The 16,837-nt window shown below is 41.2% G+C and overlaps 1 protein-coding gene across 5 annotated transcripts in view; it reads left to right on the top strand.

Moving 5' to 3' along the window:
* Positions 1 to 16,837, top strand: part of DOCK10 (dedicator of cytokinesis 10) — a 1,618,956-nt gene that overhangs the window by 970,452 nt on the left and 631,667 nt on the right. For all 5 annotated transcript variants that reach the window (XM_069213493.1, XM_069213489.1, XM_069213490.1 and 2 more), the window contains exons 16-17: positions 2,475 to 2,554; positions 7,767 to 7,954. In XM_069213493.1, the coding sequence (XP_069069594.1) occupies positions 2,475 to 2,554; positions 7,767 to 7,954 (268 nt within the window). The remainder of the gene's footprint in view (positions 1 to 2,474; positions 2,555 to 7,766; positions 7,955 to 16,837) is intronic.

The following is a 16,837-nucleotide window of genomic DNA, read 5'->3' as shown; positions in this document are numbered from 1 at the left end:
ATGCCATGGGAACAGTCCAGCCCGAAATGCCAAGCCAGGTCCTCCCTGGACTGGAAACAAGCATCCTAGGACCAGTTATAAATTAGTTCAACACTTCTTATTTGGCCAGGTTAGCTCAAAAAAAAAACATTGCTTCTGAATTCAAACATTAGAATTTGGTTTATTTGATTTTGAATCATATGACTAAAAAATATAATGGGTTTTCTCCATTGCCCTTTTGTACAATTAGAATTGTTTCTCTTAGTAATATGAAAATTAGATTTTAGCTTTATATAACATTTTTGCGTTTATATTTCAATGTTTTGTTCTTTCAAATATATAATAAATGTTTTATAGAGCTATAAAAGACATTCACTGTTATGTTTCTTTAATATAACTTATTGTTGATTTAATATCATGACTTAAATTTTCAGCGTTTTCAGTGTTTTTATGTTTGTCTTTGCACATAGTTGGCCTCTCTAAACAGAACAGAAAATGTTTTCTAAATGTACTAATTGTTCCCAGTTCGTGTTTTGTACAGTCTGTGTCGGAAAGGGGTAATTATTCATACAAGCCCTGTTGATGGGGATTTTTACTTCCTGATTCTTGTCTCCAATACAATGAACTATTAATTTGCAGTTTGTTCCTAAAGCTTGCAGTTTGAATCCCATGAATTAATGACAACGGGAGGGAATATTTTAGTTTTTTTTTTATTCTGAGCTGATCGGAGACTGCAGTTGGCGCTTTCAATTCAAGCTTGAAAAGAATTGCCTTGTAATAGTAAATTAGAGTGCTTCTTTGCATGCCCAAATAATTGATGGACATTTTATATGTCTAATTCTGGGTAGGAAAGAGATGTTGCTTTGTCAGTGCCTGGGGAGTGTGTGCAACTCTGTCAAGTCAACCTTAATGGTTTTGCTTGAGCTGCATCCATTGATCACCTTAAAAAATACCGTCAAGCAAGAAGCAACCAATGTTGCCATCATCTGGGAAGTGAAGTGCTTGCTTTGTAGCCCCCATTCGTCATCAATGGACCCTGGAAACCTAAATTCTAATCCTGTCTTCTCCTCTGAAATAGTTTTTGTGATCATTGGCAATTCTCTGGGCTAGTTGTTTTGCAGGCATTTAGTAGCCTTGGAAGTTATAGAAAGAGAAGACAGTCAAAATTGTGATTTGGATAGAAAGTTATTTTCACAATGATTACAGTCAAGAAATAATATTGGAGAATACAGTACATTATTATTTTTATTGCTGTTCTTTTTACATTATGGGACACAATCTCACCCACAATTGTAGGAGAGTGATAAATGTAGCCAGAAGGGGTGGTTTTTTTTAAACTGAGGGTCAGATCATTTGGACACAGGCAAATCTGACAGACCTACAGCATGCACCCCATACCCTTAATAAGGTTGCCATAGTACCAAGAATGTCACATTGTGAAAAAACATAACTCTTATATTCTACCCAAACTCCTTTAAATCTATAACGTTAAGAGAATATGCAACGTGCTGTTTTTGACTGGCCCATTTATTGTAAAGTGCTCTGTTGATTACAATACACAGCATACAACCATACTGAATGGATTCTCAATTGTACAGATTACAATTTTAGCCTTTATATTATGAATTGCAATACTTTTCCTAGACCAGGAAGCGCCCATCAATCTGGAGAAGAGTCTTCTTTTTATTCTTAACAATCCACCACCCTCTGAAATACACCATATAAGTCCTCCTCCTCAGATACGGTTGCCACTTGTCTTGAAGTGGTCAGGGCATGGGATGTGGAAAGTTTAAAGGTTTTCCATGAAAAGTTCATGACTGTTTTTTAATTGTGAGAAACAAATGTATGGAAAATAGACATCTCAAAAACTATCTTGTAGCTAGAGGCTTGTCTTGCAAAATACTTCTTCTTAAAATTACTGTTGTTGAAATTTTTGCTTGCAGTCAATGGATTGTAAAGGTGACAATTTACTTTTTATTTTGAGAAGTTGTGAAAATTGTCAATTTTGCTAAATTTTGCCTAATTATTTATGTTTTAATTTCACAAATCTCTAGTCAAGGTACGTTTCCACTCATTGAACTTTCTGCTACAAATTATTTTAATTGCCCATTGGTTTGGTGAAAACAATCCATGGACGGAACTCTTAGCGTAGTAGGTTATCTAATTTCGGAGTAAGGGCAGAAATTTGGCATCTTTATTGCTTTCAGTGAGGTGGTAATGCTTCATTTAGACAACCAACAGAGACCTCAGACCTGAACACATACCAAGAAGAATCCATGTACGCAGCTCATTGTTTACACATGCTGCTTGTTCCACTTCGAAGTAACCTCTTCGAAATGACACCCAGACCCTCTTGAACTATACTTTTGAACATTAAAGTGGCTGTGAGCACCCTTCAAAAATAGCAAATAAAAAAGTAAATAAATATTGGTCTGTGTTATTTCTGTATTAGCTGCATGGTCTTTATTCATAAAGTCTACTTTTCTCTTTCATAGGGCAGACAGAATTAACAAAATACCAATAATTCCAGGGGCCTTGGAAATACAAGTGGAATATGTGCCTCTGGAACACCCAAGTATGTACAATAATTTATTGTTATTTCTGCCAATAATTATTCTGGTTTCTTGATGATGTCCAAACTGCAGTCCAGTTTCAGAAACAGTAGCAAGAAAAATTTATTTTTATGAAGTTCATGAGAAAATATTGCAACTGAAGAACATGTATTTTGTATTAGGACTTTAGCCTGAATAGTCAATTTATTTTGTTGAAACTTGATGATATAAAATACTAAACTAATGATTACTTAAGCACTGATAAAAGAAGAGCTGCGCTGTGTTGTGAATACAGCACAGCAGTGAGATCTTGTAGTTATTTGCTAATGGATAAATATCTTTAGAAACCTGTCACCTTTTTGGTACATTGTAGAAACAAAGATCAACTTAAGATTTCTACAACATGTCTTAGATCAAGAGGGTAAAATCAATTAGGTGTTGTACCATCAGTTCACAAGCAATACCTTTTGCAGTAGCTCTGAGAAGGTTCCTTACTCACCATTAATGCTGATGTGTAAGGTACAGTAAAAAATGGTTTATAGAAATTCAAGTCCAGCAGGCTAAATTTCCCACACAGTGGTACAGGCAGTGAAGTGAATGCTTTAAGAGGATTATATGAGATGAATCTCACAGAAAGTCGGACATATAAAACAATAGCTTACATTGTACTCCACAGACAGAGCTGCACAAGAGAAATGTTTAATGATGGAGAGTGCCAAGTTGTCCAAAGGCCATAGTCCATAAAAAGCATCATGCCTTTTTTGTGCAGCAAGCCTTGCAGAAGGTCAGCTGAACCCATTGCTATAAGGAACTGGACACCATTTTAATTCACTACATACCCTGACAGAATCCCAGCTCATACTGCTTACTTGTGCACCAAGTGCTGGAATATTAAAGGAGGCATGGACCCTGAATTGTCCTTGAGACATCAAAACAGTGTTATCAGGTGAAGACCGGTGACCCCATTAATGGGAGAAATATGTGGTAGAACAGGCTCAGTGATTCTTTCACCCTCTATCGAAGGTCTTTTATATGCTATCTATTACTGGTGCCTCATATTTTCTGCCTCCTTACAAACAAGCTTGTGTGTCCCACACTTTTTCAGACAGGAAGAGTGGTATGTAGGGTAACCTACCCTCCCAGTCATTGAAGACCAGGATATTTTTGGCCTGTGGAGGACCAGATCTCTGTTGGTATATGAGGCACACCTAAACTGGTCTCTAAGGGCCAGATGAGGGCATCTGAAGGCTGGATGATGCTCGCTGAATGACAGCAGGTCGCTTTTGGAAGAGAGCTTTGAGATCCGCCTGAGGGTAGGTGAGGTTGGAACAATGGTCTTTTGAAGGCATACTGGATGTGCCTGAGGGCACAGTGAGACTATCCAAGGCCTGAATGAGGTAGAGTTTATAGCAGTTGAATATGGCTGAAGACAGGCTGAGGGTCTGTTATGAGCATATCCGAGACTTATGGGTGCATTCCTGTGATCTCTTAGGGCCTAGGGGAACAATCTAAGGGCCATCTGAGGGTAGGTGAAGCCAGAGTTTCTCTTGGGGCACCCACATGTATTCTACTTGCACGCTGGAGGTTTAAGGGGCAATTCAAGTTTGAACACACCTCTTTTCCTAAAAAACTGTTGGTGGTGTCCCAAAGCAAGCTAAGTGGTGTTTCTGAGGGCCAAATGATGGTGTCTGATCGGGATCTGACAGTCTCCTCGGATCTGCGACGGTCAGTGATGGACAATTGAGAGGGGTCCTTGGGAGTTACAAGGGGGAGTAAGGGTGTCTCGTGACTAGCGCTGAGGCCCTGTAGGCTGCTGGGAATGTCCAAATTTAGGCATACGACTATGAAGGAAACCCCAACAGATCTACTGACTATATAGAGGTGTCTGAACAGTGGAAAGAGCTTGCTGAGGTAATTATGACCAAAGGTTTCAGAAGCCTGGCTGAGCTTCTACGGTCTCTGAAGGTGTGCTGAAGTTTACTGATCAGTTGTTCAGGGATTTTCTGGGCTGACCGGAGGTGTTAAAGAATGGGTTTTGGGGATCTCAAGGCAGATCAGAAATTTCTACTGCCTGGCTAAGGATCTCTGAAGGCATACTGGTGGTGTCTTAGAGCATGCTAAGCATCTCTCAGGGCCACCTGGAGGTATTAAAGGAGTATCTGGCAATGTCTGAACACTGTGGCCTTGCAATGATGATATGATGCACCCTGTAGGTGGCCAAGGGCTATTTGGGGTTCTCTGAAACTCATTACGAATAGACCGAAGACGTCCGTGGACCAACTATTGTAATCTGAAGGCTGGCTGAGAGCCACTAAGGGACAGACAACTTGTTGTGTCTGATGGTGAGCTGAGTAGAATATATGGCAGCAGAGGGTGTCTGAAGGCCAGCAGAAGGTCTCTAAAACATTTGAAGGGTCTTTAAGTTTAAGAATATGCTAAAGATGCCTACATGCCATCTGGGGATCTCTATAGATCAGCTACGGCAGTAAAAGAGCAACTGATAACAAAGGGCTGGTGGAGAATCTCTTACATGTACTGATTATTTCTATGGTCACACCACTGAGGCCAGGCAATGATGTTCAGGTAGCAGTTGTGGGTGATTGAGGACAATGCAGAGGTCTGAGGGTCTCTGAGGGCTCACTAGGAGTGAGTAACGGCAGGCAAAGTGTCTCTTAGTGTATTTAAGGCATAGTTTGTGTACTTAATCACAGGTATAGGATGTAGGTCCATGAGGGCTTCATGGTAGTGTCTGCTGGTATGTTGAGAGATTCCCAGACACTACTGGTGATGTACAAAAGGGTTTTTGAAGGCCTGCTGTGCTCTCTGCTTCAGATGTCCATTGTCTCAAACACAGCCTTCATGTAATCCAGACTTGAGTGTCTAGTGCCTTCCGGAAGCTCAACCCAACCAAGACAGACTTGACTTTTTCGATCCCCAACCTTCATTGAATGTCAAGTCGCTTGGATCGTCCCTGCACACCAACCTCACCCTCAAGGACAACATTGGCAAAAACATGTTTTAGCTGTGCTCTAGGCAAATGCCTACAATAGCCTTCTAAAATCACGTCAGTTATAGTAGTGAACTGTCCAAAAACATGAATGATAGTGACATGGCTCAGTGCCGTGGTTTCCAACCTGTTGTCTGGGTCAGATTAGGTGCCCAGCTTTCAGTAATGACTCAGTGGTGGAGGGCCCTGGATTCCAATAATGATTCAGTTGGGGACCCCGGGTCCTAGTATTGATAAAGTAGTGGTCCACAGTAATTAAAAGGGTGGGAAGCACTGGCTCTGTAGAATAATGCATCCATTGTATGGATCTCAGTGTAACCTGAAGGTCACAGTATAAAGTCCTAGTGGGCCCTCTTACCTCTTCATTCTTTTTTTTTAGATTGTTAAGTATGAGTAAAGGAATACCTAGTATCTCCTTTCAGTATATATAGGGCAGACAAATTATAGAGTGTGCTATGCATGTCTAGTTATTTTTATTATTAGTTCAAGCATAACCCAATGATCGTATGCACGCTTCCCTTGACACTTTGTGGTGTCATTAAGGGGTTTCAGTATGGTCCTCTACTTATATACTGATTTCAGGGCATCTGCTACAGTATCAATGTTGGTGTATGGCTTAATATTGCCACCCCTTTGAAGGGGATCAGTGATAACTTTGGGGATGCAGTATTTGAATTTACTTTCCTTGCCAGCAAAGAAGTTCCTGGAGCATTTTGCATTGCCTTCCTTCCAGATATTTCCTTGCCCTGCCTGCTAAATGATTTCAAAATCACAGGTGGCACACAACAAGAGCATCCAAAAATGGCATTTGTGTCAAGGCTTCACTCATATTAAGCATGCACATGGATAAAGGGATTCCCTCCTTTGCATGAGGCCATTGAACCTTGCAAATGGGACGACAATTTGTTTTCACTGTGTGGGAGTTAGCGTTGTGTGCACACCTTTTAATTACAACAGAAACCAAGGAAAATTCTGCAGTTCCTACTGTAATTCAATCAATCAATCAACCATTCAAACATTTATAGAGCATGGCAAATCACCTGTGATGGGCTCAAGGCACTGGAGCTGTGTGCTGCTGCATTGTGGAATGATTATTCGAACAACCAGGTCTTTAGGTCTCTTCTGAATAGCTGGAGTGACTGTTTGATCCTTAGGAGAATGGGAAGGTTGATCCAAGCCTTGGCTGCCAGATGCGAGAAGGAGCGTCCTCCGCTGTTGGCTGAACAGATCGGTGGGGTTTCTGCGAGTGGGGTAAAATCTGATCGGGGTTGTCTAGCCGGTTGGTGGAAGGTCAGATGTTGGTTGGGATATGGTGGTCCTTTGTTGTGCAGGGCCCTGTAGGCATGGGTCAGCATCTTGAACTGGCTTTGGCGTCTCTTCTGAATCTGGAGCCAGTGGAGTTTTTTTATATGGGTCTTGAGGTGGGTCCTTCTGGGGAGGTCGAGTATGAGTCTTGCAGCAGAGTTCTGTATTGTCTGGGGTCTCTTCAGGAGGCGTGTTGTCATTTCTATATAGAGCGTGTTTCCGTAGCCCAGTCTGATGGTAATAAGGACCTGTGTGCCGGTCCTTCGGGTGTCTGCTGGAAGCCATCTGAATATCTTGCAGAACATGCGAAGGATGTGGAAGCAGGCAGATGAAACTACATCGACTTTTCTTCATGGATAGCTTGCTATCCAGAATGATGCTGAGGTTGCAGGCACGAAATTGTGGGGCGGAGGGTAACGAGCTCTGTGGGCCACCATGTGTCAGTCCATGGCGAGGTGTTGGTCCCAAAGATGAGGACTTATTTTGTTTTTAGTGTTGCGTTTAAGACAGTTGTCCTTCATCCAGTCCGCTACGTTTATCATGCATCTGTAGAAGTTAGCTTTTGTGTTGGAGGTATTTCAGGACAGTGAGAGAATGAGCTATATGTCGTAAGAATATGATGTAAGAATCTACTGAAGGCAACAAGAGAAGGAATGCGTTATTTATTTTTAAATCCCACCCACCAAAATATTTTTTGAAGTAGGGTCATTGTGTTGTAGCTTATGAATGCTCATACAACGTGAGGATTACCAAAGGAGATGCTGATCAAAGTACCAATAATGTACATACTGTTCCACACACCCACCTGTTATAACGAGATCATTTTCAACTTTTCTCCTTGATAATTTTTCCTTTTAAAAACTGTCCATGTACTGTGAAGAGATGAGATTTGACGGTTTCCTTCTTTCTATTTGCTTGTAAAGACTGTGTGACCTCATCCTTTGTGCCAGTCAAGCCTTTTCACGAGACCGAGAAGTATCCGCCCACAGTGGAGATCGAAGAATTTGCCCAGTTCTCTACGAAGTATTCTCAGCCTTATCGAGTGTATAAGAACCAAATGTACCTCTACCCGAAGCACCTCAAGTACGATAGCCAGAGATCCTTCAGCAAGGTATGATTTATTGTTGAGCATTTCAAGGGGAGTAATGTCCTTGGATAGGTATGGTAATTCCATCCATTATCGGTAACACTGTGTGTTGTCTCACCACAACTCAATACCGAGTCGCTTTAGTGGGACCCTTAATTGTAAACTGACATGAATTGTATTGAGTCATTCAAATACATTGGTTACCAATGAAAATGAAATTTGACAATCTGAGTGTCAACTTCTGCGTTATGACCAGCATTCGTACAGTTTGTATTCAGAGCAAATTAAAAAGACATACCTTATCGGAAACGAAACTTGCTCTTACTGGGGATTAAATGCGTGAGTATTTAAACCTTTTAATTTTTTTTTATCGTATAAGATAACTATTGTGTTGTACAGCAGCCAGGCTGCCTCCCTGACAGGATCTGGGCTTTTTTAATGAAATAAAACTACAACTTTGTCATTCAGAGCTTCAAAACGTAAGTCAAATTATAGATTTGTGGGTTTATGAAAATGATATTTTAATGCAAGGGCAATTCAAATAGAGCATTATACATCGTGAAAATATTTTTTGGATAGTAAGCTACTTCTCCATTTATCATAGCATTGGTATCATGTGTTTGGGCTTCCATTCAAAATCCTAATTAAAATGCTCTAACTTTTAATGCAAAATTATATTGCCAGACTTTAGCATAGCCTCGTGCAATGTGAAAAATGCACAACACAAGCATAGATTACCGGCAACATCGTGAAACCATTATTTTATCACCAAAGTGCACTAGGGAAGGGAGAGTGAGTGAGATGGGAGATGATCGAGTTTTGGAAAATACTGAGAGCGGCCATTGAAACGAAAAGCATACCTAGAAGTGGGTCGATGGCATGTATTTAATAAGATGTAGAGCTGCTGAGAAAGCTGCACTATATTTGGCGGTGTGAGAGGTCATTGTGATACTTTTAGAGTCCTTACCCTAAAGTAAAATAGCCTGTTGCATTTTAATGATTGTCTTTTTACTGCCTGTATTTTAGACCCAGCCTAGACACAGCTTTTAACTGCCACGTCAGCCTCATGCATTTAAAAAACACAACATAACTAAACAAAATGCAGGCATTTGTATATTTAAAGAAGCTTTCGTTCAGTTCTTTCATCCATTAACCTGTTCAACTGTCGTTCACATTTTGCTTCCAAGCACAGTCCCATACTCCATGGGGATTTGAGATAGCCCACTTCAGGTGTTGGCTCACTTGCACGTTGCGTGATAGTGTTTTACATGATGTCATGTCGACATACGCCTAAAAGAGTTGCACTTTAGTGCTAGGACCGGTTCGTCTTCAATTTACTTTGCAGTCTTTTTTTCTTTACATTCTTTAAACTTTAGATATATATTTTTTTTATAATCAGACTTTTGTGCTTAAACTATGTTTTCGGGTTACAGTTATTCAAAGCTACTGATATTGTTTGTTTGACCAATTAGAATCATATTTTCCTTTGATGTGCCTGAAAAAGTAAAAGGGATTTATTGCCTATTTTAGGTACACCTACGTGCTTGGAAGCACCCATACTATTCTATTCAAATTTTATGGAATGCTTACTAATTTTAATTTACTTTTTGCAAATGTATTGCTTTTTTTAATTGTCTGACAAATACGAACAGTAAAAACATAATAAAAATGACAGACCTAGCGGCCTTGCCCATGCTTCTTAAGTATGGGCTTAAAAACCCCAACATTGAAAGTGCTGCTGTCCAAAAATCCACAACTGCAAGTGTCATACCTGATGCTAGGTTTCTTGTTAGCTGTGCTAAACAAAAATGTAAAAAAGAACAGAATAGGAATGAATGAACAATACAGCTACAACACCCTGGACACCTTTTAAAAAGTCACATTTGAGCATTAAAACAATCTTCACAAAATAATATATGTAGACACATGGCATGTCTCAATGTTACAACCAAGACATAGTATTAAAAATACATTAAATCCTGAAAATTGGGCAACCAAGGACTCTAATTCAGCATTTGCTGTACGAGGGAGGATGCCCATAACATTCCTGCCAGCAAGCTATGTGGTAATCCGAACATGGAGGTCCATTTTGCAATGTATGGGGTGGCACAATAAGCTGACCGAACAAACCCCATTATGGGTGTGCACTGTCCTGGGACACGTGGCTGGCTTGGAGGCGTTTCAGAAGTCGAATGTCATAGACCGGATGTAGAGTCCAGGCCTTTAATTTTACCAAACCTTACACAGGGAATTTGAACGCCACCACAGTCAGTGTTTCCAGTACTTTACTTACAACTTAGGCATGCCCTGACCTAATATATCTTGGGATTGGAGGATCTCCCTGAATTCAACATCCTAGAAGCAAGTAAAGACGATCGTGTGAGAACTGGAAGAACACAGGGGGGGCACAGGTCTACCGCATAATGATAAATCAGATGACATACTCCTTTGTTGCCCTGCGCTCCTCTTGGTAGTGTGATTTGTGTGCTCTCACTGATGAGGAGTAGGCCAAGGCCAGAGTGACTCTGCGCTACTCAGCAATTTCAACTAGGCTTTGCTTGGTGCAACTGAAATACCTCCATAGAGTTATTTCACTAGACATTGACTGCTGAAGATGGGTGAGATCATCTCTCCTCCCTGCCTCTGCTGCAACTGCCTACAGACAATCTGGAGTTGTCCTAGGTCAGTGGCATACTGGAGCCAGGTGCCTTCTGAGCTTGGTATTGGGATGGCCCATAGAACATGACCCCAAGATGGCTGTCCTACTTATTAACTCTGAACTTGGCAGTGGTGGCCCATCCTTTAGGGCAGAGGGGCCACGCCCCCCCACCATTTGCCCCCCATGAAGAGTGTCTGTCAGACACTCTTCATGTTCAGGTCAGGCAGCCAGGAATAGACATGCACGATTTGCGCAGACTCCTGGATGCCTGAGCTGAACTTTGCTGGGCTGAGGAAATCACAGCTCCTATGGGCGTGACCTCCTCAGCCCAGCAAAGGTGCCTCGAGGTCCTCCCCTGGGTGACGAGGAAAGCGTCACCAATTGACACTCTCCCTGGGCGCTTCAGTTTAAGCCCTGAAGTGCCCAGGGCGAGTGTCAATCAGTGACACTTCGTCACAGAGTGGGGTGGGGTCAGCAGTCTCACTGACCCCATCCCACTCTGTGACAAGGCTGGGACTGCTGCCTTCCCTCACTGGCTGACCTAAGGTCAGCCAATGAGGGAAGGCAGAAGTACCAACCCTCCTGGGACCTGGAGGCCGAAGGTAAGTGTGTGTATGTGTGTGATGTTTCAAATTGAATGTTTGGTGCGTGAGTGCATGTTTGAATGGTATGAATGTTGTTAAGGGATGTGCGTGCGTGTGTGAAAGAATGAGTGTGTGTGATATTTTAAATGAATGTTTGGTGCGTGCATGCATGTTTGAATGGTATGAGTGTTGTTAATGGATGTGCGTGCGTCCGTGCGTGTCTGTGTGTGAAAGAATGAGTGTGTGTGTGTGTGTGTGTGTGTGTGCCCCGCCCGCCCCCCTCCCTCCTAAAGCTGCCGGCCGCCACTGGAACTTGGCAATAATCTGTGCACACTAACATTTCTTTGTATGGTAATCACAGTGGCAAAACGAGATATCGCCCACCATTGGGAAGATTTGAGCCCTCCATCTGTTGATGAATTGCGGAGGAGGTTAGATTTCTCATGGGCATGAAAAAGTAAGTATATCACGCTAGAGGTTGCCCCTAGAAATACATAAGAGTTTGGGCAGACTACACGGGTTTTACCATCACTCCAGTCAACACCCATGTTGATATGGTAGAAACTGAAAGACACACTTCCAAACGGTAGCCACATATAGTCCCAACCAGTCTGGTTGTTGTCAGATTTTGCTCTGGGGAGGGACAGACTGGTAATCAAAGGGGTGTGGGAGCAATGAGTGTACCTTTGTTGCCTTCTTTTTACTTTGACTATAATTGTGTTCTATCAGCTTTATATGCATGATTTGTCATGCAAAAAACAATAAAATATGTTATACAAAATACATTTTCGCAGTCAAATGAGAATAGGGCCTGATTTCGAGTTTAGGTGTTTTTTTTAATCACACATACTAAATAAGAATACCACATGGTGAATTATTTATTGTCTGCGATGAATAAAACCTACCACAAGTTTGTGGGTAATAACACCTAGATTTTGGTGTTTAACGCACCAAAATCTGCATAGTACGGTACATACTGTACAATTTCCCTTGTTTAATTGCAGCAGGTCCCCTGTTGTACGTCGACAGGTTTGACCTGTCGAAAGTTTTTGACACTTGTGGTATTTAAACATCTGATAATTATCAGATGTGTTAAATAAAGTCAAGCTCGGAATTCCGACCCATGTATAAACGGGTTTATGCACAGTTTGGAATTAACCAGCCCACTCATTATCAGACTCAGAGGGCCAGATGTAGCAAGCATTTTGCATGGTGCAAACTGCAAAAATCGCAGTTTGTGCCATGCAAAATGCCCATAGCGATGAACATTCACAATTTGCGACTCGCCCCATGGCACCCCTTCCCCTTTGTGAATGTTGCCCAAAATGTTTTTTCAGAGCAGGAAGTGGTCCAATGGACCACTGCCTATTCTGAAAAAACGAAACCAAATGGTTTTGGTATTTTTTTTTATTTTGCAACTCGTTTTCCTTTAAGGAAAACGGGCTGCAAAATAAATAAAAAAAAAGCTTTATTTAAAAAGCAGTCACAGACATGGAAGTCTGCTGTCTTCAGCAGGCCACCATCTCTGTGAGTGCAGGGACTGTCTATGGGGTCGCAAAATGCGACCCACCTCATTAATATTAATGAGGTGGGTCTTTGCGACCCCATAGCGAATCGCAGACACCGTTCTGCATCCGATTTTGCGAATCGGAAATTGCGAGTTGCACCGACTCGCAATTTCCGATTCGCAAAATCTGAACTACCTACATCTGGCCCATAGTTCTTAAATTGCGCCTGGACAGTCGGTTTGAATATTACGTTTTAATTTTCTGGGCATAACAATTTGTCCCCTATGATTAAAATTGTACACATATGTAGCATGATTCAATTTCACAGTGCAACATCTGAAAAGCAGTGCACCGCGAAGTTACCATGAGTGACCACTAAACTGACCTAATGCTCTGAAATATCCTAATGTCCTGCCGACGCTGTGACAGTCAGTGCAGTCTGATCCAGTCACATTATGTGATGTTAATTGCAGCAACCAATTTGAAGTATTTGATAAAGTTTTCAAACGGGCCAGACCGTACCAGACACCTACAGTTACCCTGAGTTTGTTGTTTTCTGCATTTGTGCTGCCCGCCAGGGACCCTTTAGATAAGCGGGAACCTGCTCCCTTTCCCACCATGAGAGCACTTTTATTCTATTTTTCTGTTTACAGTGTGAGTGATAGCAGTGTTTTGGATCATTCTGTCCTCCAGTTCTACATGCTAACAATTTGATCATGCCGTTGGAGAAAGTCACATTTTAGTGAGCTCAGTCTGTTTTTGCTGGAAGAGCACTACGAGCTCTGCAAATAAACGAGTGTGTGAAATCACGCTATTGTTTCCTACAAAATTCCACAAAAAATAGTGAATTTATCTTTATGTGAACTGTGGTTACCAGTCTCTCCTGTGATTGTTTTCACGTGAGTGCACACTTCAGGAAAAAAAGTCTTGAGAGATACAAGACAGATAGTGGATTGAACAAAAATGTCTTTCGGTGAGATATTTCTGCACGAATGAGTTTATTGTGTGAAAAAAGTCACACAAATTGTCTTAATGCAAAATTCTAAATAAGGTGAAACAATTTTGCTTAATATAAAATTTAGGATTTACACAAATGTCACCAGCATATTTAAAATGTATCCCTGGCCTGAACAGAGTAATAACATTGTTTTCACTAAAACATAGTGCTATTTACTGCGGATTACATGTAATATCTGTGGGTAAAACATTTTATGTGATTCGGCCCCAGAAATAAATTTTCCTGCATACTGTTAATCTAGTGAGCAAAATTGTCACTGCGCATGCTATACACGGATGTAACTAATTTAGCGAGATCAGGAATCAGTGCACACACAATCTCCACTGCTGACATTTCTGTGGCTTGATGTATGCATATACATTTGTAAGCACAATTCACATGTGTAGTTTTTGATCAGGTTCTTTAGGATACTTTTAGATTCTGCACATTTATTCTACACATAACCTTTGGGAGTGCCTTTGATTCGCCACTAATGCTTAGCAGGCCCTAATGTGAGCCAGTAGTTGCAGGGGGGCCACTAACACTGGCCAAGGAATTATATTTTAACCATCAGACTGATGTAAAAATAGTGAGGAAGGGAGAAAGCATGGATGAAAAGGAACCTGCAAGCTTGAAATAAAAAGGTCAGGTTGTACATGGTGGGGAATAAAAGAAGCTTGAGGTGGCATTAAAATTAGACAGACATGGTATTTGGTTAACCCTACATTCAGCACAACCGAGGCGTGTTTCAGAGAAAAACGTTGGGGCCAGCATTAAATTATTTTCGAAATGAAGCATTGGTGCATGGATAATACTCACAAAAAAGATGTAGGCAATCTTGTTTTTGCTCAACTGTGAAAGGTCACCTCCGGGACAGGTTGTTGCTGTGCTCCGATCAAATCTTAAGATGTTAAATCTTCCCTGCTGCACCACTAAAACAGTGCTTGAGGGACTGAGTGTGTGAGAACAATAGTGCATGAGGATGCTGTTCCCCCCAGCCTCATTCAATCATGGTATACAGCCTGTCAGCACAAGTGTCTGAAAGTTTGGAGCAAGCACTCTGCGAGATTCTCTCTAATCAAGCCTTTTTGTGAGAAATTCTACTATACACTCTTGACAGGATCAATGGAGTGATGAAAAAACATAGTAGCACGATGTGTGGCCTGCTTTATGTGTACTCCTACTTTTTAAGTAAAGCGCTAGTACAAGCGACCATCAATCCCACTAGAGTAATCGCATAGAGCAGGAGTGGCTCGGACACGCACGCGGTCAGCTATCAGTTACACAGAGCAATGTGAAGAGCGCGCTTCTCCTCAGCGTTCCACTCGTCTGCACGAAGGAACTCACAGAAGCGGCTCAGATACACACCACAATCGAATGTCTGCCTGACCAGAGGAAAAGGGATCAGGATGCTCACAGCAGGCAGGTCTTCACACAGGGAATATTCCAAGCATTTTAAATAAAGGGCACTAGTGTACCAGAGATATTTTCTTCAGGCAAACTCACATCATCGGGTTCTTGAAGATCATCACTGTTGTGGTCTCAGCAAGTGAATACAAGGGAAGATTTGTGGGAACTTCCTGTGTATTGGTTGCCAAATAAAACCACCAAGGGGTAGAAAAAAAACATCCTCAGACTTTTCAGACCTATGATTTATGTTCTGCCCAGTCACAGAATTCCATGAGGGTTTAACTGTATTCACTAACCTTTTATTTTTACAGGTACATTAAGACAAATAAACTCTTATCAGACTATTAATACATTGTGGAAAAAGTCCCTCCAACATTGTTTTATTTTTAGCCTGCCTTAAAATAGAGCAGCCAGCAGGAAAAAAATATGAATGTAACGCCTCCACCATTTCCTATGTCCACCCCTGGAGATCCACCATTAAAATGTAATAAATGAAAAAAATATTTCAGGATTGCTCAGTAGTTTGTGACCCCAATTTGGGATCAGAAGGGAAGAAGCATTATTGCAGCACTATTTAGGAGCATAAGTAATAACGATACAAGGGGTCTCAATAATTACGAAATTAGTGTGAAAAAGTTAGATGATAATTTTTTACTTAAAGTCAGTACCTTAATGGAGCGTTACCATTTTAGGAAAAGAGATCAAAAAGAAAAAGAACCTGTTAAAGAATTTGTGTCAGAATTGAGGAAACTAGTTGCAAGTTGCAAGTTTGGGGCAACGAGGGAGGAACAGATAAGACATCAATTTCTACTGAGAAGTTGTGATTAAATGATGATCCACCACTGGGTGAGGTTTCAATTGTGGCTAAAGAAGTTGAGCATGTGATGCAGTATGAACAAGAAATATAACAAGATAGTCAAGACAAAACAAAGGTAAATGTAGTAACTGAAGATGTGAATGATGTATTAATGGTCAAAGGAACAAGGGGAGAGAATGGAGAAACAAAAAATGTGGGGACATTTAGAGGCGGTTGCTATAGATGTGGGAAAGTTGGACATATGGCCAACAGCAAAGAGTGCCCAGCATTAAAATCTGTGTGTATCAAATGCAGGAGAAAAGGCCACTATAAAATTTGCTGTGGAACTAATGTTGCCTCCAGAAAATATCCAAAAAGTGGAGTGTCCCAGCCTTGTGAGGAACTTTTTTTGCAAGTGGCCAATGTTGGGTCCATAAACCCAAAATATGTCATACTTATTGAAGAACAAGAAGTAGAAGCAAATTCTGATTCCTGTTCCAAATTCATGTTATTTCAGAACAAGGAAAAAGGAAACTGTAGAAGATGGACACAAATCCGGGAGGATATGGGTTCCAACCTATAAAAACGAAGGGATACTTTTTGGGGAGTACGGTGTACAAAGATGGATTTACAGTTACCAAGATGTATGTCTCACAAAAGGGGATACTATCCTGGAATGGCCTGCACAAAAGGAGATATCTCAATCCTAACAAGGAACCACAAATATTGATTCACAATGTCACCAAAACAGTGAACAGGGCAGCTGAGGTGGAAAAAAAGTCCCCCAAAGTTTTTACTAGTCAGCTAGGGTGCCTAACACGTTATGTCCATAAAAATCATTCAAGCAAATTCAAATGTATGCCATTTGGACTTATATCTGCAGCAGCAGTCTTCCAAACTATAATATCTTAATAGGGACTTCTAGCTGCAGAATCCTTACCTTAGAATTTCCT

The sequence above is a fragment of the Pleurodeles waltl genome, chromosome 11 (genome assembly GCF_031143425.1).
Source record: "Pleurodeles waltl isolate 20211129_DDA chromosome 11, aPleWal1.hap1.20221129, whole genome shotgun sequence".
NCBI classification, from domain to species: Eukaryota; Metazoa; Chordata; class Amphibia; order Caudata; family Salamandridae; genus Pleurodeles; species Pleurodeles waltl.
Note: the sequence above shows the minus strand (reverse complement) of the source record. Positions and strands in the feature narration are given on the sequence as shown.